This window comes from Heterodontus francisci, chromosome 12 (genome assembly GCF_036365525.1).
Source record: "Heterodontus francisci isolate sHetFra1 chromosome 12, sHetFra1.hap1, whole genome shotgun sequence".
Taxonomy (NCBI): Eukaryota; Metazoa; Chordata; class Chondrichthyes; order Heterodontiformes; family Heterodontidae; genus Heterodontus; species Heterodontus francisci.
The window spans coordinates 33,481,175-33,504,759 of record NC_090382.1 but is presented as its reverse complement, the minus strand read 5'-3'; the positions used below and the strand labels follow the sequence as shown (position 1 = coordinate 33,504,759).

General features: G+C 41.2%; 1 protein-coding gene across 3 annotated transcripts in view; it reads left to right on the top strand.

Moving 5' to 3' along the window:
* The first annotated feature begins 3 nt into the window (after nucleotides 1-3).
* The window catches only part of kif20a (kinesin family member 20A), a 49,290-nt gene continuing 25,708 nt past the window's right edge, over nucleotides 4-23,585 (top strand). Inside the window, exons 1-6 of one of the 3 annotated variants that reach the window (XM_068043285.1) lie at nucleotides 4-63; nucleotides 9,417-9,707; nucleotides 16,442-16,561; nucleotides 19,507-19,645; nucleotides 19,751-19,935; nucleotides 23,272-23,389. In XM_068043285.1, the coding sequence (XP_067899386.1) occupies nucleotides 9,441-9,707; nucleotides 16,442-16,561; nucleotides 19,507-19,645; nucleotides 19,751-19,935; nucleotides 23,272-23,389 (829 nt within the window). In that variant the 5' untranslated portion in view covers nucleotides 4-63; nucleotides 9,417-9,440. The other 2 variants (XM_068043284.1, XM_068043286.1) reach the window with 2 other exon arrangements.

Below are 23,585 nucleotides of genomic sequence, written 5' to 3'. Positions count from 1 at the left end.
TGAGGTCACTAGAAAGTGGACGGCGATTGGAAGCTATCGGTGGCGGCGCGAGGTTTGAAAAAGGTGAGTCGTTATAGAGTAGCGCGCGGAGAGAGTGGACGCACCTTGAGACGGAGAGTGGTGTGAGGCCATAGTCCTTGTAATTCTTGAAGGTAGGAAAGGCCGCGGTTCTCAGGTCTGTTTCAGCCCTGGGGTGATTGATGTTGACGGTTACCCGGACTAGTTGCTCCCCGGATCCGGCCTCTGTCACAGGCTCAGCCTTCCCCTGTCCAGACTCGGGCTGTGCTGCGGTCGCTGTTCAGTCACCCGTAGGCGGCCGCTCCAATGTGGCAGGAGGTCGGACCCGGTCACGCATTGTGTAGTACCTCCCTATAGTTGGCAATCAATGTGGTGCAGATTCACAATGTGACTTATCAAACATCCCCTTTATAGGGAGGTGAAAAGTAAATTGCTACAGCAGTACATATGCTGCGGAAGAGCAACTCAGTTAACATCCACAGGAACAGCAGGGAACATTTATTCAGAGGGGGTTGGTTATCTGGTCCATTGTTCTTCCACCTATCTGACATGTTTGCCCATTTGAGCTTGTGGTATCATACTTTACTCGCCATTTGGATGAGGGCTGGGATTTTTTAATATACATTTTCATGAGATGAGGGCAAGGCTGGCATTTATGTGCATTCATAGTTGCCCTGGTGGTTCTTCATGAGTGGGTAGGTGCTTTGTTTAAAAACTGAGTGCCAGGCTAATGCACTTCTGAGGGAAGTTAAGAATCAGTCATTTTGGTGTGGGACAGGAGTTGCGTAAAAGCCAGACTAGGTGAGGGCAGCACTTTTCCTAAAGGACATTCACAACCCAGCTGATGATCTGACTGCTTTTGTATTTCCAGTTTTTGAAAATTGACTTCAAATTCTCAAACTGGCATGATGGGATTTGATCTTGCATCCTGTGGACTAATAGTCCTGGTCTCTATTTCATCAGTCTAGTAATATAACCATTGTGCTACCATACTTTATGGTCTCATGAAGTGCTCACCAATTAGAGAGATACTGAGTTTTTAAATGTTATCACTGGAGATGATATTTCCAGGGATTTTAGTTTAAAAAACTTCAAAATTAGTAACTGCAAACCCCATCTTGCCCAGCAGGCATATGGAAACAATTTGACAGAAAGGGAAGGAAGTGATCTATAATAGAATTCACATTGTGCCTGGGGCATTCAGGGTAAGATATAAAGAGGCACTTGAGCTGGTTTTCTGAATGTTACTATGATTCTAATGATTCTCTATACTGTTAAGTTAAGAGCTCTTTCCAGCAAAGCACATGAAGTTGGTTTGCTATATTTCTGCTGGCTTGTGTTTTCCTGTTGTGTAAACTGGGTCCATTAGCATGACAGAGACTGGCATCAGATGCAAATATTAAAAGGACAGAATGACATATGGAGGTCACGCTTCTGATATTAAAAAATGAAGTGCAAGAGTTCTTAAAATCTATTGTATTGTTTGTTATGGCTTCAATTAATCTGTTTTAGGTGGTAAAATGTTGAAATATTTTTGAAGCTTGGCTGTCAGAGATGAATTAAACAAGTATCTGTGGTCCCTTCTTGGTGTTATTCCTAGCATGTTTCTATGGTTTGAGATTAAAAGTTACCTATTGCTGGTTTAAATCTTATGGGATTTTTTCAAACAATTTTAATTGAGTTTACCAGATATCTGTATCCTGTACAGATTGGGGTGTACAGCAATTATTATTGAATGAATTTGACATACATACGAACATACAAATTAGGAGCCAGAGTAGGCCACTTGGCCCCTCGAGCCTGCTCCATAATTCAAGATCACGGCTGATCTGATTGTAACCTCAATTCCACATTCTCACCTACCCCCAATAACCTTTCACCCTCTTCCTTATCAAGAATCTGACTACCTCTGCCTTAAATATATTCGAAGACTCTGCTTCCACTGCCTTTTGAGGAAGAGAGTTCCAAAGACTCATGACCCCTTATTTGTAAACAGTGACCCCTAGTTCTAGATTCTCCTGCAAGAGGAAACATCCTTTCCACATCTACCCTGTCAAGACCCCTCAGGATCTTATGTTTCAATCAAGTCACCTTCAGCTGATACAAGCCAAGCCTGTCCAACCTTTCCTTGTAAGACAACCTGCCCATTCCAGGTATTAGTCAAGCAAGCCTTCTCTGAACTGCTTCCAACGCAGTTACATCCTTCCTTAAATAAGGAGACCAGTACTGTACATAGTTCTCCAGATGTGGTCTCACCAATGCCCTGTATAGCTGAAGCATAACCTCCCTACTTGTGTATTCAATTCACCTCGCAATAAACAATACGATTCTATTAGCTTTCCTAATTAGTTGCTGTACCTGCATACTCACCTTTTGCGATTCATGCACCAGGACACCCAGATCCCTCTGCATCTCAGAGCTTTGTAATCTCTCACCATTTAGATAATATGCTTTTTTTATTCTTCCTGCCAAAATGGACAATTTCACATTTTCCCACATTATATTCCATTTGCCAGGTCTTTGCCCACTCCCTTAACCTATCTATATCCCTTTGTAGCCTCCTTATGTCCTCTTCACAACTTACTTTCCTACTTGTCTTTGTGCCATCGGCAAATTTAGCAACCATATCTTCATCCAAGTCATTTATATAAAATGTAAAAACGTTGAGGCCCCAGCATTGATCCCTGTGGCATACCACTCATTACATCTTGCCATCCAGAAAATGACCCATTTAAGCCTACTCTGTGTCCTGTTTGCTAGCCAATCTTCTATCCATGCTAAAATGTTACCCCCTACACCATGAGCTTTTATTTTCCACAATAACTGATGTGACACCTTATCAAATGCCTTATGGAATTCTAAGTACAGTACATCCACCGGTTCCCCTTTATCCACAGCACGTTACTTCAAAGAACTCCAATAAATTGGTTAAACACGATTTCCCTTTCACAAAACCATGTTGACTTTGTCTGATTACTTTGAACTTTTCTAAGTGCCCTGCTATAACATCCTTAATAACAGCTTCTAACATTTTCCCTAAGACAGATGTTAAACAAACTAGCCTGTAGTTTCCTGCTTTCTGTCTCCCTCCCTTTTTAAATAAAGGAGTTGCATTTGCTATTTTCAGATCTAATGGAACCTTCCCTGTATCTAGGGAATTTTCAAAAATTAAAACCAATGCATCAACTATCTTACTCGCCACTTCTTTTAAGACCCTAGGATGAAGTCCATCAGGACCCGGGGACTCGTCAGGCCGCAGGTCCAACAATTTGCTCAGTACTATTTCCCTGGTGATTGTAATTTTCTTGAGTTCTTCCCTCCCTTCTATTTCTTGATTTACAACTATTTCTGGGATGTTACTTGTATCCTCTATCGTGAAGATCGATGCAAAATACCTGTTCAGTTCATCTGCCATCTCCTTATTTTCCCTTATTAATTCCCCAGACTCACTTTCTATCGGACCAATGCTGACTTTGTTAACTTTTCTTTTTTTAAATCCATAGAAACTCTTACTGCCTGTTTTTATATTTCTAGCCAGCTTTCTCTGCTACTCTAATTTTTTTCCCTCCTTCTTAATCTTTTAGTTGTTCTTTGTTTTTTATATTCTGTCCAATCTTCTGACCTGCCTTCCATCTTTGCACAATTATATGCTTTTTATTTGAGTTGATACTAACTTTAACTTTTTTAGTTAACCAAGTCGTCCCCTTGGAATTTTCTTTCTTATTGGAATGTATCTATTCTGTGTATTCTGAAATATCCCCTTAAATGTCTGCCACTGCACCTCTGTTGACCTATCCCTTAACCTACTTTGCCAGTTCACTTTTGCTAGCTTTGCTTTCATGCCCTCATAATTGCCTTCATTTAAGTTTAAAATACTAGTCTATATCCACTCTTCTCTCCCTCAAACTGAATGTAAAATTCAATTAAATTATGAGCACTTCTGCCTAGGGGTGCCTTCACTATGAGGTCATGAATTAATCCTATCTTGTTGCACAATACGAGGATTAGGACAACTTGCTCTCTGGCTCCAGGAGGTGCTGGTCTAACAAACTATCTCGAAAATATTCGATGAACTCCCCATCTAGGCTACCATTGCCCATCTGATTTTTCCAGTCTAATCTTATTTATGTACAATTTTATTTTTGTGCATGGATTTATTTTCAACAACTCAAACCATCCCAGTTTCTCAGTAATGGACCCTGTAAGCAATTTCTTGCATGCAAATCCAGCGTTTGTGCAGCTAAAAATCGCTTCAGCTTGCACCTGATTTATGCTATCTGACATCCTTTGAGGAATTTTGTATTTTCCTGCTGTGCCTTTCATTCTGGGGTGGAGATGTGGAATTTAGCAGCAACTTTTGACATGGGGAGAGCAACCGAAAGGCAGTTTGCAAACAATGGAATTGCATGCTGTTCCCTGCTAAGATACCTTTTGCTTTTAAAGTAAGGAGGTCTAGTTCCCTCTTCTCTCTAGGAACTAATGACACACATTGATTTGGGATGATTTATTATTTTTTTTATTTATTTAGAGATACAGCACTGAAACAGGCCCTTCGGCCCACCGAGTCTGTGCCGACCATCAACCACCCATTTGTACTAATCCTACACTAATCCCATATTCCTACCACATCCCCACCTGTCCCTATATTCCCCTACCACCTACCTATACTAGGGGCAAATTATAATGGCCAATTTACCTATCACCCTGCAAGTCTTTGGCTGTGGGAGGAAACCGGTGCATCCGGCAAAAACCCACGCAGACACAGGGGGAACTTCAGTACCCAGAATTGAACCCGGGTCGCTGGAGCTGTGAGGCTGCGGTGCTAACCACTGTGCCGCCCAATTTAATTCACTTATTATTGGCTTACATCTGTTCTTAATATTTAAGATATTAAATTGGCTCTGAATTTATCCAGTAAGTAGCTGAGCTGTGCAGACCAGGAAAATCCCAAGTCTGAGTCTGTGTATCTGTCGAGTTGGATAGACTCAGCTGGAGTGACAGTACAGGCCCTATAATTGGCTTCAGTGCCCTTGGGTTGGGGCAGGGAAAAACTAGCCAAGCTATTCCCTCTCCTGATCACCACAACTGTGGATATGGATGTCTGGTAAGAATGAAGAAGAATCACTTGGATAAGGTACCAGAGTGCTTGTGGAATTGTACATGATTACATGGCAATACAAACAGGAGTAGGCCATTCAGCCACTCTAGCTTTTCCACCATTCAATTAGATTTTGACTCTTCAAGTCTTGACTCCATTTACCTGACTTGGTATCATTTCCCATCATACCTTTACCTAACAAAAATCTATCAATCTCAGTTTTTGGAGGGGAGAGTTCTAGATTTCCACTACTCACGATGTCTTCATTGTCAGCTTGGTTCAGTTGGTATCGCTCACCAGACTCATGTGGATTCAAGAAATGGAGCTCATAGTCTAGGCTGAAACCTTTGTGCACCACTAAAGGAGTGTTACATTGTTAGAGGTCCTATCTATCAGTTTAGACATTCAACCGCGACTGTCTTGGTAGCTCAGTTGAATGTAAAATATCGTACTTAAATGGTACTATTTAAAGACGATCAGGGAATTTTTTGTGTTTGTCAATATTCTTCCCAAACCAACACCCTAAAAACAGATTAAACAATCATTCGGCTTATTTGTTTGTTTGATGATCATTGACCTGAAACATTAATCCTACTTTCTTCCTCCACAGATATTACCTGACCTGCTGAGTGCTTCCAGTATTTTCTGTTTTTATTTTTGTTTGTGGGGCCTTGCTGTGTGCAAATTGCCTGTGATGAGAAACTATTTAACAACAGTGGTTGCATTATGAAAAGGAATGCATTGCTTGTGAAGCACTGGGACATTTAGGAGGAGGAGGAAGCTGACACAGCTTTTCACAGAAACAGAGTCTATAATGAGAAAAATGTTAGAAGATTAAAAACTAATTGTATGTTAAATGTGAGCTGACCTCTGGAGTGTAGCTAAGTAGGGATCATGGTAATTTAAATAACGAGATTCCATTGGGTTTTGAAAGCACTGGAGGGCGTTCAGTAATTTTTGATGTTTTTTTAGTTCAAATTTAATTGCAATATTTTCAGTTCTATCTGAGAAAGCACATGGACTCATTTTGTCAATTGTGAATGATCTATTTTCCTGTGGAAACCTATTTCTGTCCCATAGCATTGTCATTAGTTAAAACCAGTGTCAAAGTAGATGTTTGCTCTTTAAATAAGTGCAGCTATTTACTGCTCTGTCTGTGACTTCATTAGCTGGAAGTTAATGACCTGCACTGTGGATAAGGGGCAAGTTTCAGACACCCAAAGCTCTCATTTCTGTGCAATCACAGCAGGCAGTGTTTGATGCCCTGGTGACAGAATTCGACTAATGATCTCTGCATAACGGCAAACTACTGCTTCCTCTTTGAAACATTTTTATTGTGTGGAAAAAGCAAACTGTAATAGGATCTGTTTGCTGGAGCAGTGTTTAGTATATCAGTTAGCAGTTGCCTGGAGCCTTGTGCTTCCCTCTCTTGGGTTGTATGGTGATTGATCTAAACAGAAACCGACCAACATCTGGTTTTACTCCAAAGACCGTTGGATGCAAAGTCACTACATCTAATGCTTGGAGTAACTGGAAGCATTCTTGTATGGGTCGGAATTTTGAATGTAATTGTTTGGATCACTGGCAAATGGGAAGCCTGGTACAGCCCACTTAAATTTGGCGAGTCAGCTAGATGAGCTTATGAAGAATACAAATTCAGTTCATAACAGCTAACATCAGTGTCATTGTTTCCTTTCCTAATTCTGGCTTAGAACTGTAAAATTTCTACAGCATTTCTGAAAATCATTTGCTAATTATTCTACTGACCCCATTAACCTCTTGGACTTCAATGTAACTTCACTTTTTGTAACCATTGACATTTTTTAAATTGAGATCACTATGGCTGTCCAGAATAATGAGTAGAGCAGGAAGTGACATTGAGTGGGTCTAAATTATGTACTTCACTCTTGCAATTCATTAGTATTGTCTGGACACTTGAAATGTTCTGTGTTGTTAACCGCAGTCTGATTTCTTTCTTCTTCCTCTTCCCCTCCCCCAGTGTTTTTCCTGCCTCCCCGTAGGTGCTGAGCTTTGGGGTTACAATTCCACAAATGCTAGCAATCCTCCAGCTATTTTTTCTTGTGTGTGTCCAAAGCCACCATAGCTAAGCTCCATCCTGTGTTTACGTGGAAATTAAAATCACAGAATCTTACTGCACAGAAGGAGGCCATTCAGCCTGCCGTGATTGTGTCAACTTTTTGAAAAAGTTGTCCAATTTAGTCCCACACTGCAGCTCTGCAAATTAGACCTCTTTGAGTACATATCTTTTGAAATTTCCTATGGAATCTGCTTGTATCATCCTTTCAGGTAATGTGTTCCAGATCTTAACTTTGTGGGAAAAATGTCATTTCTCCTCTAGTTCTTTTGCCAATTATTTTAAATTTATGACCTCTGGTTACTGACTCATGCCAGAGGAAACTAGTTCTCCCTACTTGCTCCATCAAAACCTCTCAATTCTGAATACCTCTATTATGTCTCCCCTTAACCTTCTCTGCTCTAAAGAGAATGATCCCAGTTTCTCCAATCTCTCTGCATACTGAAGTCCCTCATCCTGCTATCATCCTGGTTAACAGTTCCTGTACCTTCTCCAAGGCCTTGACATCTTTCCTAAAGTGTGGTTCCCACAATTGTACACATTTGTAAAACATGACTTCCTTGTTTTTGTATTCAGTGCCCCTATTTACAAAGCCAAGTATCCCATATGCTTTCTTAACTGCCTTATCAACGTGCCCTGCCAGCTTCAAAGATTTGTGAATATGCATGCCCTGGCCCTCTGCTCTTGTACCCCCACTCAAAATAGTACCATTTAGATTATACTGCTTCCCTATGTTATTCCTCTTAAAGTGCATCTCATTTATCTGCATTAAGTTGTTTTTGTTGTATGTTTGCCCATTTCACTAATCTATGTCCTCCTGAAGTCTGTTACTTCCTCCTCTTCATATACTACATTGCTAGGTTTTATATCTTGAAGCTTCAAAATTGCACTCCCGATGCCCAAGTCTAGGTCATTTACATAAAACAAAAAAAGCAACAGTCTTGGCATCGATCCCAGGGACACAGCCGCTGCATTCTTCTCCCTGGTCAGAAAAACATCTGTTCACCAGTATTCTCTACCTTCTGTCCCTTAGCCAATTACACATGCAAGTTACCACAATCCCTTTAATCCCATGTGCTTTTACTTTGAGAATGAATCTGTTATCTGGTACCTTATCGAAAGCCTTTTGAAAGTCCATATATTTACTGCACTACCTTCATCAATTTCTTTCTGTTATTTCATCAAGGAATTCACTCAAGTTAGTCAGACACAATCTGCTGGCTGTTCCTTATTAATCCATGCTCCTTCAAATGAATTAATTTTGTCTTTGACAACGGACACTAGTAGTTTTCCCACCCTTGACATTTGTCTAAATGGCCTATAGTTAGCATTTTTATCCCTCGCTCCTTTTTTGAATCGGGGTGTAACATTTGCAATCCTCCAGTCCTCTGGCACAACTCTCATATCCAAGGAGGACTGAAGATTGTGGTCAGAGCTTCTGCTATCACCATCCCTGCTTTTCTTTTAGCAATCTAGGATGCACCCATCTGGACTAGATGATTTGTTAACTTTGAGCAATGCCAACCTGTTCAGCATCTCCTTTCCATCTATTTTTATCCTATCCAATATCTCTACTCCCAACTCTCCTATTGTGACATTAACTTCATCCTTTTCTTTTGTGAAGACAGGTGCAAAGTACTCATTCAGTACCTCTGTCATTTCCTCTGCCTCTAAGATTTTGGGGGTATGGTAGCATAATGGCTATGTTACTGGGCTAGTAATCCAGAGACTTGGACTAATAATTCAAAGATGTCAGTTCAAATCCCACAATGACAGCTGGGGAATTTACATTTGATTAAATCAATTTGGAATAAAAGAAAGTTGATATCACTAATGGTGACTGTGAAACTACCAGATTGCCATAAAAACCCATCTGGTTCACTAATGTCCTTTTAGGGAAGACAATCTGTCGTCCTTACCCAGTCTGGCTTATATGTGACTCCAGAGTCACAGCAGTGTGGTTGACTCTTAGCTGAAATTGCCTAGTGAGCCACTCGGTTGTATAGGGATAAATGCTGGCCTTGCCAGTGACATCCACGTCCTGTGAATGTATATATTAAAAAGTACACAGAACTACCTGATAATTTATCCTTAAGGATGAAAGTTAAATTTTTGCAAAGCTATTGCATTTTCTGCATCCTCTAACTCGAGAGATTGCATGAAATATTGTCAGCCAGGATTTTAATTGTACAGTTTATATTTCAGTGCAGTGACAGGGCCGTAAAGGAAATGGCTACAGGAATAATCTCTCCAAATGTATTCTCTGACGATGAGGACGTTGCCATTTGGGAATCAACTGCCGTCGATACAGTGAATGGTGCTGTTGTGAACAAGCGATTGTTGCCAGAACTCTCTGTCATCTCACCAGAAACCAACATGCCAAGTTGCCCTGATGCAGGGCAGACCTCTGCGGAGATGTCTCAAGAGGACAGAGTGAAGGTTTACCTCCGTGTTAGACCATTCACCGAGGCTGAGCTTGAGAAAGGAGAATCGCAGGTCAGTGGCAGACTGCCGAAATTGTTTCATTTTATAACACATTTTCAGTTCCATTCAGTGAACATTGTTTTCATTTTTTGGATGAGACGTTAAGCTGAAGCCAGATCTGCCTTCTCAGGTGAATGTAAAAGATCCCATGGCAATACCTCAAAAAGGAACTGGAGTTTTTTGGCTGGTGTACTGGCCATTATTTATCCCTCAACCAACATCATTAAAACTGACTATCTGACCATTATCATGTTTCTCTTTGTGGGACCTTGCTATGCGCAAATTGGCTGCTGCATTTCTGATATTGCAACAATGATGAAACATCAAGAACTTCATTGGGTGTAAAGCACTTTGGGTCATCCTGAGGATGTGAAAGACGCTGTATAAATGCAAGTTCTTTCCTACATAATTTGCCAATTTACAAATATTGGGCTGGATTTTATTCATGTGCCGCGATTTGCGGCAGCACAATGAGAGCGGCAGCCTTCCGACATAGAAGTGCTGCTGCACAACCCCCACGATATTATGCACAGGAGCTGATTTAAATAGAGGGGGCGGGGCGGCTGGCCCTGATGTAGAGGGGGTGGCCGCTGCGTTCCCAGCAACGGCGTTCGGTGCGCCAGCGCCACCTTTAAAGGGCTCCATGCCCTTAGAAGTAAGTTTAATTTTTAAAGGTACTGTGTTCATTTATTTTCTTATTAAAAACAATAATGATGTGGAGGAACTTCCCCAACCCCCCCAATGGCCATTTCATTGCCCAATATGACTAAAACTTGCCTTTTTCCCTACCCGAACCTTACCCCCCAACCTTCTAACTTTTGCCCTTCATCCCCTTCCCGCCATTGCCACATCCAATCAAAAGTGCTTTCCCCACTCCCCAACCCTCCCTCCCTGAAAGTTTTATTCCTCCTCCACTGCCCCCCCCCCCCCCCCCCCCCGCCCCCACCAGGTTCTCGCCTCGGAACTCCATATTGTTCCGAAGGCGCGTGAGGATGAATGGCGGACGTAAAATCGGCATGTGACGGCCACTGCCGGCAGGTAAGTGAATTTACATATAATTTAGGCTAATTTGAATATGTAGATGAAGGCCCCATCGTCAAGCGGCGGGCGGGCTGCATAGAGATCCCCCCGCCGCCAGTAATATGCGGCAGGCCCTTATTGCCATCAGGGGTCAAGGTGGGCCTCTCCCTGCACAATTTTATGGGCCCCCCCGCCGCGACCCATGCCGTCACGGGGCTTGTAAAATTCAGCCCATTGTAACTGTTTCCTTCCAGTCTTTTTCTTAAAACTCTTAATAATGCTCTATTTCACTTGGGTTTGAATCATAGAAATGCATAGAAGCTAAAAAACAGAAACAGGCCATTCCTCCAATTAGTCCAGAAAATAGTTGTAATCACATTTTATCCACCCTGTTCCTTATTGCTGCATCCCCTTTTTCTTCATCCACCTATCCAATCTAATTTTGAATGTTGACAGTTTTTGCCTCAACTAATCTCCTTGGATAAATTCCACTGCCTTGCAACTCTGAAGAAGGTTCTCCTGCCCAATTACATTTACTGATCTCTATGGCTTCTCAACGACTGGAAACAGTCTGCTTCTATCTACCTTGTCCCTTTCATAATTTTAAACACTTTTATTATATTGCCCCTCATTATGGGTTGTGCTAATGAAAAAGAAACTCAAGTCTGTCTTCGAATATGTTTCCTTATACCAGGCAGCATTCCAATGAATCTGCATTGGATTATATAAACCATCCCACTTCTAGTGCCCCATCCAGATGTGATGCAGCCATGTACACCATCTATCCACCCATGTAGTCATGGAAGCTCTTTCAAGAGGCAAGCAGCCTGAGACCAATTTGGGGAGAAAATGCTGAGGAGTTCTTCTCTGACCAATGTCGCCTCTAAACATTTTCAGTTGTGTGCAGCCCGTTAATTTGAATGTGCAATAACTTTAAATATTTTTGCACGGCTGTGTAGGCACAGTATCTTGAAAGGGACAACATGTGAGCGGGCTGCGTGTATGTAGCTTACAGGGAACATTGCCTTCAGGGGTCGTATACAATCTAAGCAATGGTTTGGGAGATCACCAATATGCATGAATATCTCAGCTGCCTCTTATCTGAAAGGAAATACTAACCAGCATTTAACAATTCTGGTAGTATAGAACTTGAATATCGCTGAAAACAGAGACATTTTGTCTTGCACTCATCAGGACAATTTGCAAGAATACCAATATAAGGGAAAGCACCAAATTTATACTATATGAGAAGAGAGTGCTAATTGGTTGGCAAGTGGACTCTGGTGGAGGCATTGCCATGGAGAATGCACCAGTTTATGGTGACTGACAGTTAACTGCCGAGCTTTGCCCAGTCTACCTCAGATTACTGTGGAAGGGTAATGTATCCCAAAAATTTGAGCAACAGGTGAAGCTAGCTGTTTCACGCTGCTACAACGCGTGTGATGTTGGCCACCAACAGGATGCTGCTGTTAAGCCAAAAAGATGTTCTGCTTAATCACACAAATGAGTAATGTGATATATAAGTTTCAATGCCAGTGTGATGCTAGGTATATAGGTTGTACATCTCAAAGACTGATGAATCATATCAAACATATCCCTTCTGCTGTTCGCAAGGGCAAGGTACAAGCCGTACCCAACCAGCCCATGCTTGCAAAGCTCAAAACACAGTGTCCAACATTAGATGCGATTGCATGATTGGACGACATTTGCTAAATAATCCTCAGTGTGCTAAGAATTACATTGACAACCAATTTAAGATTGTCAGTCGGGCTTGCAGTGTGGTGCATTTGCACGTAGTGGAAGCTACATATATTAATACACAGGACCCTGCTCTTTGCAGACAGAAAGAATGTGTACACACATTGCGCCTGTTTCAGCTGAACAAAATAAGTGACAGCCATTTGCTGGTTCATTCCTCAGGGCAATACCTTGACTAATCAGAGTCAAGCTGCCTGGTTTAAATTTCAAACAAAGCTTGGCAGTTAACTGTCAGTCACCATAAACTGGAGCATTCTCCATGGCAATGCCTCTACCAATCAAAGTCCACCTGCCAACCAATCAGCACTCTCTTCTCATATAGAATAAATTTGTTGCTTTACCTTGCATTGGTGGTATTACGAATTGTCCTGATGAGTGCAAGACGAAAAGCTTCGACAAAATGTCTCTGTTTTCAGCAATATTCTTTGTATAATTCATACACGTACTCCCTAGTTCTTCCATAGATTCTGTCGTCATTTTAAAAACATCATGCATATTTTTTCTAAGCCTATATTTTGCTAATGAAAATATCCCTGACTTAATTACTACATCCTGATAGTTAAGAACCTTAAGATTCTATATATTTTTAGTTGCCCTCCTCTGTACCAGCGTCTTGGGTATCCCTTTCCATATGTGGGTACCAGCACTGAACTCTATTTTACTGGAGTGGTTGAGGCAATTAGCAAAATGCATTTAAGGGGCAACCAGATAAGCACATGAGGGAGAAACAAATAGAATGATACATTGATGAAATGAAGTAAACTGGGAGGAGGCTAACGTGGAGCATAAGCACTAGCATTGGCCATCCTTTATTACGAGAGGAATTGAAAATAAAAGTAAGGATGTTCTGCTTCAGTTATACAGAGCATTGGTGAGACCACATCTTGAATACAATGGATTCACTCAGCAGGTCTGGCAGCATCTGTGGAAAGAGAAGCAGAGTTAACGTTTCGGGTCAGTGACCCTTCTTCGGAACTGACAAATATTAGAAAAGTCACAGATTATAAACAAGTGAGGTGGGGGTTGGGCAAGAGATAACAAAGGAGAAGGTGCAGATTGGACCAGGCCACATAGCTGACCAAAAGGTCACGGAGCAAAGGCAAACAATATGTTAATGGTGTGTTGAAAGACAAAGCATTAGTACAGATTAGGTGTGAATATACTGAATATTGAACATCAGCAAGTGCAAACCTGAAGAAAAACAACCTGAAAAAAACAGTGGGTAAGCAAACTGAACAAACTAAGATGAAATGAAATAAATGCAAAAAAAGATTGTAAAAAATGTAAAAAGGAATGCAAACAAAAGGAAGAAAAAATAACTAAAAATGACTAAAAATGAAAGTAAAGTGGGGGGCTGTCATGCTCTGAAATTATTGAACTCAATGTTCAGTCCGGCAGGCTGTACCACCTCGTCCCCGTCCCAGGGCACCTTCCCTTGCAATCGCAGGAGGTGTAATACCTGCCCATTTACCTCCTCTCTCCTCACTATCCCAGGCCCCAAACACTCCTTTCAGGTGAAGCAGCGATTTACTTGTACTTCTTTCAATGTAGTATACTGTATTCGCTGCTCACAGTGTGGTCTCCTCTACATTGGGGAGACCAAGCGCAGACTGGGTGACCGCTTTGCGGAACATCTCCGCTCAGTCCGCAAGCAGGACCCTGAGCTTCCGGTTGCTTGCCATTTCAACACTCCCCCCTGCTCTCATGCTCACATCTCTGTCCTGGGATTGCTGCAGTGTTCCAGTGAACATCAACGCAAGCTCGAGGAACAGCATCTCATCTACCGATTAGGCACACTACAGCCTGCCGGACTGAACATTGAGTTCAATAATTTCAGAGCATGACAGCCCCCCACTTTACTTTCATTTTTAGTCATTTTTAGTTATTTTTTCTTCCTTTTTTTTTTTGCATTCCTTTTTACATTTTTTACAATCTTTTTTTGCATTTATTTCATTTCATCTTAGTTTGTTCAGTTTGCTTACCCACTGTTTTTTTCAGGTTGTTTTTCTTCAGGTTTGCACTTGCTGATGTTCAATATTCAGTATATTCACACCTAATCTGTACTGATGCTTTGTCTTTCAACACACCATTAACATATTGTTTGCCTTTGCTCCGTGACCTTTTGGTCAGCTATGTGGCCTGGTCCAATCTGCACCTTCTCCTTTGTTATCTCTTGCCCAACCCCCACCTCACTTGTTTATAATCTGTGACTTTTCTAATATTTGTCAGTTCCGAAGAAGGGTCACTGACCCGAAACGTTAACTCTGCTTCTCTTTCCACAGATGCTGCCAGACCTGCTGAGTGAATCCAGCATTTCTTGTTTTTGTTTCAGATTTCCAGCATCCGCAGTATTTTGCTTTTATTATCTTGAATACAATGTGCAGTTTTGGTTTCCTTATTTAAGGAAGGATATAAATGCATTGGAGGCGGCTCAGAGGAGGTTTACTAGATTGATACCTGGAATGAGCCAGTTGTCTTATGAGGAAACATTGGACAGACTGAGTTTATTTTCACTGGAGTTTAGAAGAGTGAGGGGAAACTTGATTGAAGTATGCAAGATCCTGAATGGTCTTGACAAGGTGGATGTGCAAAGGATGTTTCCTCTTGTGGAGGAGTCCAGAACTAGTGGACACTTTTAAAATTAAGGGTCGCCATTTTAGGACAAAGATGAGGAGAAATTTTTTTTCTCTGAGGGTTGTGCGACTTTGGAACTCACTGCCTCAGAACATGGTGGGGTCATTGAATATTTTTAAGGAGGTAGATAGATTCTTGTTCGGCAGGGGAATCAAAGGTTATTGGGGGTAGATGGGAGTGTGGAATTCGAGACACAAACAGATTAGCCGTGATATTGAATGGCGGAGCAAGCTCGAGCGGCCGAATGGCCTACTTCAGCTCCTAATTCGTATGTTCATATGGGTTGAATGGTCTGTTTCTTTGCTGCAAAGTTCAATATAATGCTTAAATGTGGCTGTGCCAGGTTCTTGTGCTGGATAAGCATAGTGCTTTTTGTTTTATGTTATATTGTCTTAGCAGTACAACCCAAACTCTACTAGCCTTCCTGATGGATTTGCAATACTGATTGCACACTTCAAGTGACTTATCAGCTCTGGTTCATGTTGCTGCCCTGTAATCTCTAACCGGAGCCTCTGTATTACATCTTCCAGAAACAAATCTATACGTTGCACAGCCGCATTGATGGACACGTAAGGGCTCATTCTCCCAATTTATCTAAATTAGCTTGGAACCTAGTTGATCCAAAGTCCCAACTCCTGTACACATTTTTGTCACCTGTAAGTTTGTGGATGGGTTAATTTTAATATCTTCTTCAAAATCAATTAAGATTGTTAACAGAAATGATCCCAAAACAGCTCTGCGGGACTCCGTTTGTAAACTGGCCCCTGCAGATTTGCTCCCATTGATAACTAGCCTCAGCTTGTCACCAAGTAAGAGGATCCTATGTAAATTGAGTCTGGGCTTATCTCTAGCCAGTTACTTGTCCGAGTGACCTTGCAGCACACTTTTAGCTATAATTGGGCACGGATCCTCTGGGCATTTTTTTGCCTTTCTTACTATATATAGTGGGAAGAATAATTTATGGGTTTTTGGTCTAGTTAACCTACAAGATTGTATTTTGCATCCATTGTACTGTTGTTGCACAGCAGCTTTTCTTTTGAGTGTCATGATTTCTGGAGTTGCTTAGTTATTCCATCAAACATGAAGCAGCAGGTTCAATGCTAACCATAGCACCAAGCCATATAAACAAAGCATTGTTATCCAAAGGGAAATCAATTGAAAATGAATCAGTTTTCTTTCCTCCCTGTTCTTTCAGATATGCCCTGGAGGTCTGTTGTGCTGAAATAATGAAACATTTCCATGAGTTTACTAGATCTAATTGAATCTGTTAAAAATCATTGCTTTAAATTCTGGAAACAGTTGCTCAATTGTGAATATTTCTGAATTCCCCACAGGGTTGTGTTCTCATTGAGGATTCTGAAACACTTGTACTTCGAGCTCCCAAGGACTCATTTGCCATGAGGAGCTCTGAGCGGGGGATTGGCCAGGCTGTGCATAAGTTCACCTTCTCTCAGGTTTGAAATAGAAATGAGATAATTTAATGAGCTGTGCCAGAAGTGAGCTGACCAGTTTGTTGAATGTTTTTAGTACATTGTTGCGATTAATTTTCACATCGTTCTTTTGATTTTCCTGTCTTTTGTTTTTGATACAAGGAAACCTTATTTAACTGACAACACGTGGCGGGCTGAAAGTAATTGGGCTACCTGGGAGTTCAGTGAAACAAGTGAATGCACTGTATACAGCAAATTGGTTCCTTATTGCAGATTATGGTCTGTGTCATTCCCTTGGTGTGCTGACCTCACTCTAAAAATGCAGCTGCTGCTATCTTCCAATCTGTCTTTCCATTGTTAAAGAGGAGAGAGTAAGCTCCTGTGATGCAATTGCCGCCTGCCCAAACCCACAGGTCAAACATGAGTGCATGCACTGAGCTTCCCTTCACTGCTTTCCATTGACAGATTACATCACACTGCAAAGTGTTGATTTTTGCCAGCTTGCGGCACCATATGTTCAAATGTCCCATGTACATTACTTTTGATTTTAAAACATTTCAACTCCTTGCTTCTTGCCAATTGTTTGAATGCCAGCAGATCTTTAGTAACTACTCAGCTGACTTATAATTGGAGCTGCTTTGAAATTGACATCGTCTTTAATTACTTGATCACCTATAGCTTTTGATTGTTTGTTGGTCTGTAGGTAATCATCAACAGGTTTAAAAAAGTTGTATCTTCACAATCTGCATAAATACTACTGGATAGATTCTGCATCAGGACACAGTGTTTCAATTACTTTTATCATACCGAGGAACTATTTAATGATTTGGCTCCTATTTTGATAAAAGCAGCTTTAGCATTGATCTTGATCCACCAGCTCCTAGTGCATGGGTCTTGAGAAGTTGCTGGTAAAATTAAACTAGACCTCCTAGACTTTTTAACTTGCAGCCTGGAAGACCTGTCATTTTTATTGGGTTTTCCTGATTGATCCTCGTTTAACTGGCTCCATTAAATCCACTATTTACAACCTATATCAATGACTTGGATGAGGTTCCCCCATCTAATATATCCAAGTTTGCTGAAGATGCAAAGTTAGGTTGGAAAGTAAGTTGTGGGGAGGATGCAAAGGAATATAGACCAATTAAGTGATTGGGCAAAAAGGTAACAAATGGAGTATAACGTGGGGAAGTGTGAAATTATCCTCTTTGGTAGGAAGAATGAAAGTTCGGCCATGATTGTGGTGAATAATAGATCAGCCTCGAGTGGCCATATGGCCTTTTCCTGCTCCTGCTTCTTAAGTCCTTCAGTAACCTCGTGAACTACCCACCCTAACTGTTAGTAACTGAGGGTTGGAGGCATGCCCAATGTCCTATGACAATCAAGCTAGCTTGGAGATATTTGTTATCCATGACACATATCATTGGGGATTCTTGAATAACCCATGGCTTTATCTCATTCCTTATCTCCCAATTTCCCTGGTGTTAGAACTATCTTTAACTGGTTTGAAAGGTTACAGCTTGCTTGGCTCACTTTACTACTGATACCCTTCAATAGCCCTGTCTATCACACTATTAAAATTTATAACTTCCTCCACTCCGTGGCTGGAATTTTACGTTGGGCTGGAGGCAGTGGCAAGCCCATCTCTGCCGGGCTTGGAAGCCACACCGTAATTTTACGTGGCTCAGGACCTTAATTAGTCCCAGGCGGCACCTCCGCCCCTCTGAGGCAGGAAGTCCTGCCTTCTGGTGCTCCTGGCCAATCAGTGGGCTGGCAGCTCTTCAGTCCCAGCAATGCCACTGGGAGCATTGGCCACTGCTGGCACTGTGTCCAGCCAGGACTAGCAACATGGATGAGGACCTGGAATGCAGGTAAGTGTGTGGGACTTTGCCGGGGACATTTGGCTGGGCCCGGGGGTGGGTGGTGGAGAGGTGCTCTAGTGGGGATGGCTTGTGCCGTGGGGGGGCCCCTCCATCAGGCACAGGGTTCCCAATCAGGAGCACCCTCCAACAGCCCGCAAGGAGGCCATCAGGTTTTACTGGCGAACTTCTGAGCTACTGAACAGGTCGCATGCTGTTGGTAGGTGGGTGGAGGACCTTAAGTGGCAATTAATTGGCCACTTAAGGGCCTTAATTGGCTTGGGGCAGGTGGGCCATTTGTCATAAAATTGCAGCGGGGGCGGGAAGGCAATGGGAACGGCGGCACCTGCCTCCCAGTCAATTTTATGCCTCCCTACTTGCCTCCAACCTGCTCCTTTTGGGGGCTGTAAAATTACTGCCTATGTTTACCACATTTCGCTTTAGGTTATGTATTTACCATGTATTCACTTCTTTTTCTCATTTGAATCATGTCCTTTTGTCCTATCGATCTTTTCAAGCTCAGAGGTCCATTGTACCTTCCATCACTATTATAAATTGTCATCACGTTTGCCTTTTAAAAGTCCATTGGTAAAGTTCCTATAATTAGCAATTCCAAGAATACTGTTAAAGTGCCTGATTTATCTTGCCACCTCTTTTTTGAAATCCTTGAAAGCATTCTCGTGTTTGTGTATGTTGTATCTCCATCAGTTTTGTCCTTCAAATTCCAATCCTTTTTGGGGAAGGCATGAGAGGCATACATTGTTAGATTTCTCGAAGTGAGAAAAACCAAATTGGCGCAAACATTTGGAAACCATAGGTCCAAAGTCACGTGTTCCTTCCAAGCATGCTACGCTAATCATATGTCATGTCTCGTACTGTATCTTAACATATTATCTTATGAAATCTATTTCAAACTACTTTAAGAAATCTTGATGTGATAAGGCACACTATCAGTACAAGCATTACATTTTATTATTTATACAGGCATACCATAACAATGAATATATGTGGTAAAATAAAACCATTAATAACCATGAGTCATTTATAAATAAAATCTTGGAGTTGCTCTGATTTAACATATAACTTACACATCAATTTTGTTTGTTCCTTCAGATATTTGACCCTGAGACGACACAGAAATTGTTCTTTGATGTTGTCATGAAGAATCTAGTAAAGGAAGCTCTGGAGGGGCAGAATTGCTTGGTTTATACCTATGGTGTATCAAACTCTGGAAAAACCTATACCATTCAAGGTCAGTTACATATATTGTCTGCTTTAATATAATTAGTGTATTGCAGTAATGCTTGGGGGCACTGCACAACGGGTATGATTTATTGGATCCATTTTTTATTTCTAGGCAGCAGGCGTGATAATGGAATTCTCCCTCGATCACTGGCAGTGATATTCAGCAGCATCCGAGGAAAGTTATATCCCAGAATGGACCTGAAGCCTAACCTCTGTAATGATATAATCAAGCTGGATAACAAGATGGTGAGACACGAAGAGCTGAAGAAACTCTCGTTACTGGGTGTTGCCAGAGAGGTCAGTGCTGAATTTTTACTGCAAGCATTCAGTTACGGTGCTTATAATGAGGCTATGCCAATAGTGGGACTTTGTAGGTGAGGCATTCGGTATGCCACGTTGAGCACAATATGCAGACTCGCTAGTGGTAATCCTGTTAGTTGAGAACCAAAACTCTTGCACTAGAAACTGCATTCAGTCTTGCATGGTGCCATGCTGTTATCAAAACATCTGAGGCAGTAGCGCACATTGGATTTATTATCCTTAATGTGCATTCACTTCTTTTGTAACCCACATTACTACTGTGCTTGGGTCAAGAGACCACTTTGTGTACTAGTGTTAATCTGTTGTTGCGTACTTATGCTGTTTATGAAGTAGTTTGGACTGACCTGCATTCAAGCAGTTTCTCCACTGTTGGTGAATCTTTTAAAATAGAAATTACAAGAATGGCTCTTCCCAGCCAGTCTGCATTGGTGTATATTCTCCATGTGAGCAATAGTATCAATCCCATGTGCCCTCTCTGAACCAATATCACATTCCCTTTGTCTTGAAGCATCTATCTAACCTATTCTGAAATGTTGATATGAACTGTGATTCAATTAGAAAAATCTATAGCACTGAATGAAAATGCTGAATTTTGCTCAAAGAAAAAAGATGTATTAAACTGTTGTCATGCCCAGTAAAGACATATCCTATTCCTACTTTTAAGATACAAGCTTTATACAATGTGAACTCTTTGAAATTCACTTTTCCTTTTTAAAAAAAAATGCGCACTGTGCTACACAGATGGCCTGAAGGTCAGATGACTTGGCCTGTGCGTTCAAACACTGGCTCACTGTCTCAAAAGGACCAAAGGATGCATTCCTGGCTAAGAGGTGTTAACTGCAACTATCTTGAAACCATCAAGAGACATTCCTGAATTGAATGGGTTTTTCTGAGACAAACAAGGTGTGAAGTAGTGTTACGAGTGTTTCAGTTTTATTTGCTAAATTGAGAATTTGTGTTTTAAAACTGAAAAGGGTTCCACAGATGCTGGAACTTTGGGTGTTTTTTTAAAGGGAGGTTACCAGAAGGTTTGGATGGAATTTAAACTGTCAACAGTTACTGGAAGGTACCTGTTTTCAGATAACCCAGCAGGGGTTATTTTTGACTTGGAGAAACGTTTGCGAAGATGTGACAAGCCAAGATTTATCATTGTCATGGGGCTTGCTTTCTGGAAAGTTTTAGTTTCAATTTGAACTGTTAAAGCCAGTTGCTTCTTGCCTGCCAGAAGAAAGAACCGCTCCGTTCTTTCGGTCTTGAAAACCAACCCTGCCTACAGTGTGGCAGTTTCCTGTTTCCTCCTGTATTTGAAGAAACCCTGCATATTTGAAGGAATCTTTGCATTAAATGTGTGGGAACTGAAACTTTGCTGCATACCTGCTGTAAGACCCATAATGGAGCCTCTGTAACTTCATGTCTTGGAAAGCCTACCCAAACTGATCATCAGCATCACCTGGAAAAAAACTGTTCTAGGAAGATTCCAGTGACAACTGTCGACATGCATCTGGGATGCCTAACCAAAACAAAGGACATCTTTCTATACCACCTTTTCAGGCTAAGTGTTTTTTTAAATTATTCCTTCTATTTCTTTGTAACAACTGTAAACAAAAATCCCTTTTTAGTTTTTCCTGGTAACTGGTTGTTTATATATGTGTGGGTGTGTGAGGGCTAGGATAAATAAGGGGCTTTAATATTTCAATTTGTGTGGATGTTTTACTTCATTATTGGTTAGGATTTAGTTTATAATAAACTGATTTTGTTTATTAAAGAAACCTGATTGGTGTGTTTTATTCTGGGAAAAATAGAGTATATGATTGACTGTATTGGTAGGTGGAAAAATTTAAATATATGTTGTGACCTGTGGAGAAAATGGGATTAGAATAAACTGCACTCCTCCCGCCTCGGTCGTAACAGTAGCCACATTATTAGATAACCATGGATTCCAGATCCTGGCCCATGTGTGGTCACACCAGGGTAGAAGGCCATGTAACAACTAACAGATGCAAAGATGATGGCAACCCTCCGGGGAGAGATCGCAGCAACATCACCGAAGGTAGTCTAGCCAGGGGCTGCAGAAAGACCCAGCCTAAACGAGAAGAAGCTCTGCTGCTAATTCTACACTTCAACTTGGTGCAGCAGAGAACTGAAAGTGACTACCACCTCCAGTCTGAAATCATAACCACCAGAAATCTACAACACCTCAACAAGTTCAAGACGACAAACACCCAGGCCTGCACCTTTAATAGAGACTTCCCTACTTAGACGATTTAACAGGTTTGCCATAAACCACAAATACCTACTGCACCTTGAACTCCTCCTTTACCTCCATCTATTTTCTCTTGAGAGTGCATGTGAGAGTGATTATGTGCATGAGTGGTGTTGCGAACATTTTGGGGAATGAGTATTGTTCAATAAATATTGAATCTGCTGTTTTAAACCTCCAAGAAAACTTATTTGTCTATTTATTTGACCTTAAAAAAACACTTGGACTAACATTTTAAACATAACACGATTGTGGTCAGTTGGGAGGTTAACCGTGGGAACCATCCACACCCCTTACCACCTGTCTGTAACACTTTGAAACCTTTTTATAATTATTATTAACAGATCATAAATTTATTGACCAATGAAGCTTGATCATGAAAATCTTTTCTCCTTTTCTAATGGGTTATAAAGGATAGCAGAATACAAGTAGGATGTAGTAAAAGGTGGGTGTGCTAAAAGATACCAAAATTGAACACACGTCAGTCATTGCAGTGTCAGGGCCCAGAGAGACTGTGTGGAATAGAATGCAACTTTGTGCTTGAGATTTCCTCATGTGAAAAGTTTTGAATGTTGTGTGGGATGGCAGGGATAATTCTGAATATAGTGCGAAAGGATAACCCTTTACTATTGCACCTTCTAGAGGCTAGCTAGAGTGATAGCAAGTTGGACTGTTTACACCCACAGCTGGGGATTCTCAGAAGGAAAAAGTCTGTATTTAAATATAGATCAACTATGTGTTGTAGCTTTGCTTTCTTTTTTTTCTCCCACCCGTGTATGCATAATATTACAATTTTTTTTTGTTCATTTATGGGATGTAGATGTTGCTGGAAAAGTTAGCATTTATTGCCCATCCCTAATTGCCCTTGAGAATGTGGCGGTAAGCCTCTGCGGTAAATTTGATTTTGATGTACGATGTAAGCTTTCCTAAAACCAGGTAAAATTCTCGCATATTTTACCTTTTCTAATGTATTAGGGCTTAAACATTGGTGCTGAGTTGAACACTTTATTTTGTGGTATTAATCTTATTCATCAGTTTTTGACTTTAATTAGGAGGATCTGCAAACTCCAATGAAGAAGAATATCAGCACAGAGTTTAGACTGAGGGCAGGTCTCAGCTGCGATTCTGATAGTGGCATTGGGGGTATGTCTTCTGTCAGTAATTTGGAAGGTAAGGTGGTCACTCATTTGAAATGTATCTGGTTTGAATGTTGTGCTTAAAAGGAAATCTGACAAGTAACATTTGCGCCACACAAGTGTCAGGCAATGACCATCTCCAACAAGAGAGAATCTTGCCATCTCCCCATGACATTCATGGCATTACCATCATTGAATCCCCCACTATCAACATCCTAGGGGCTACCATT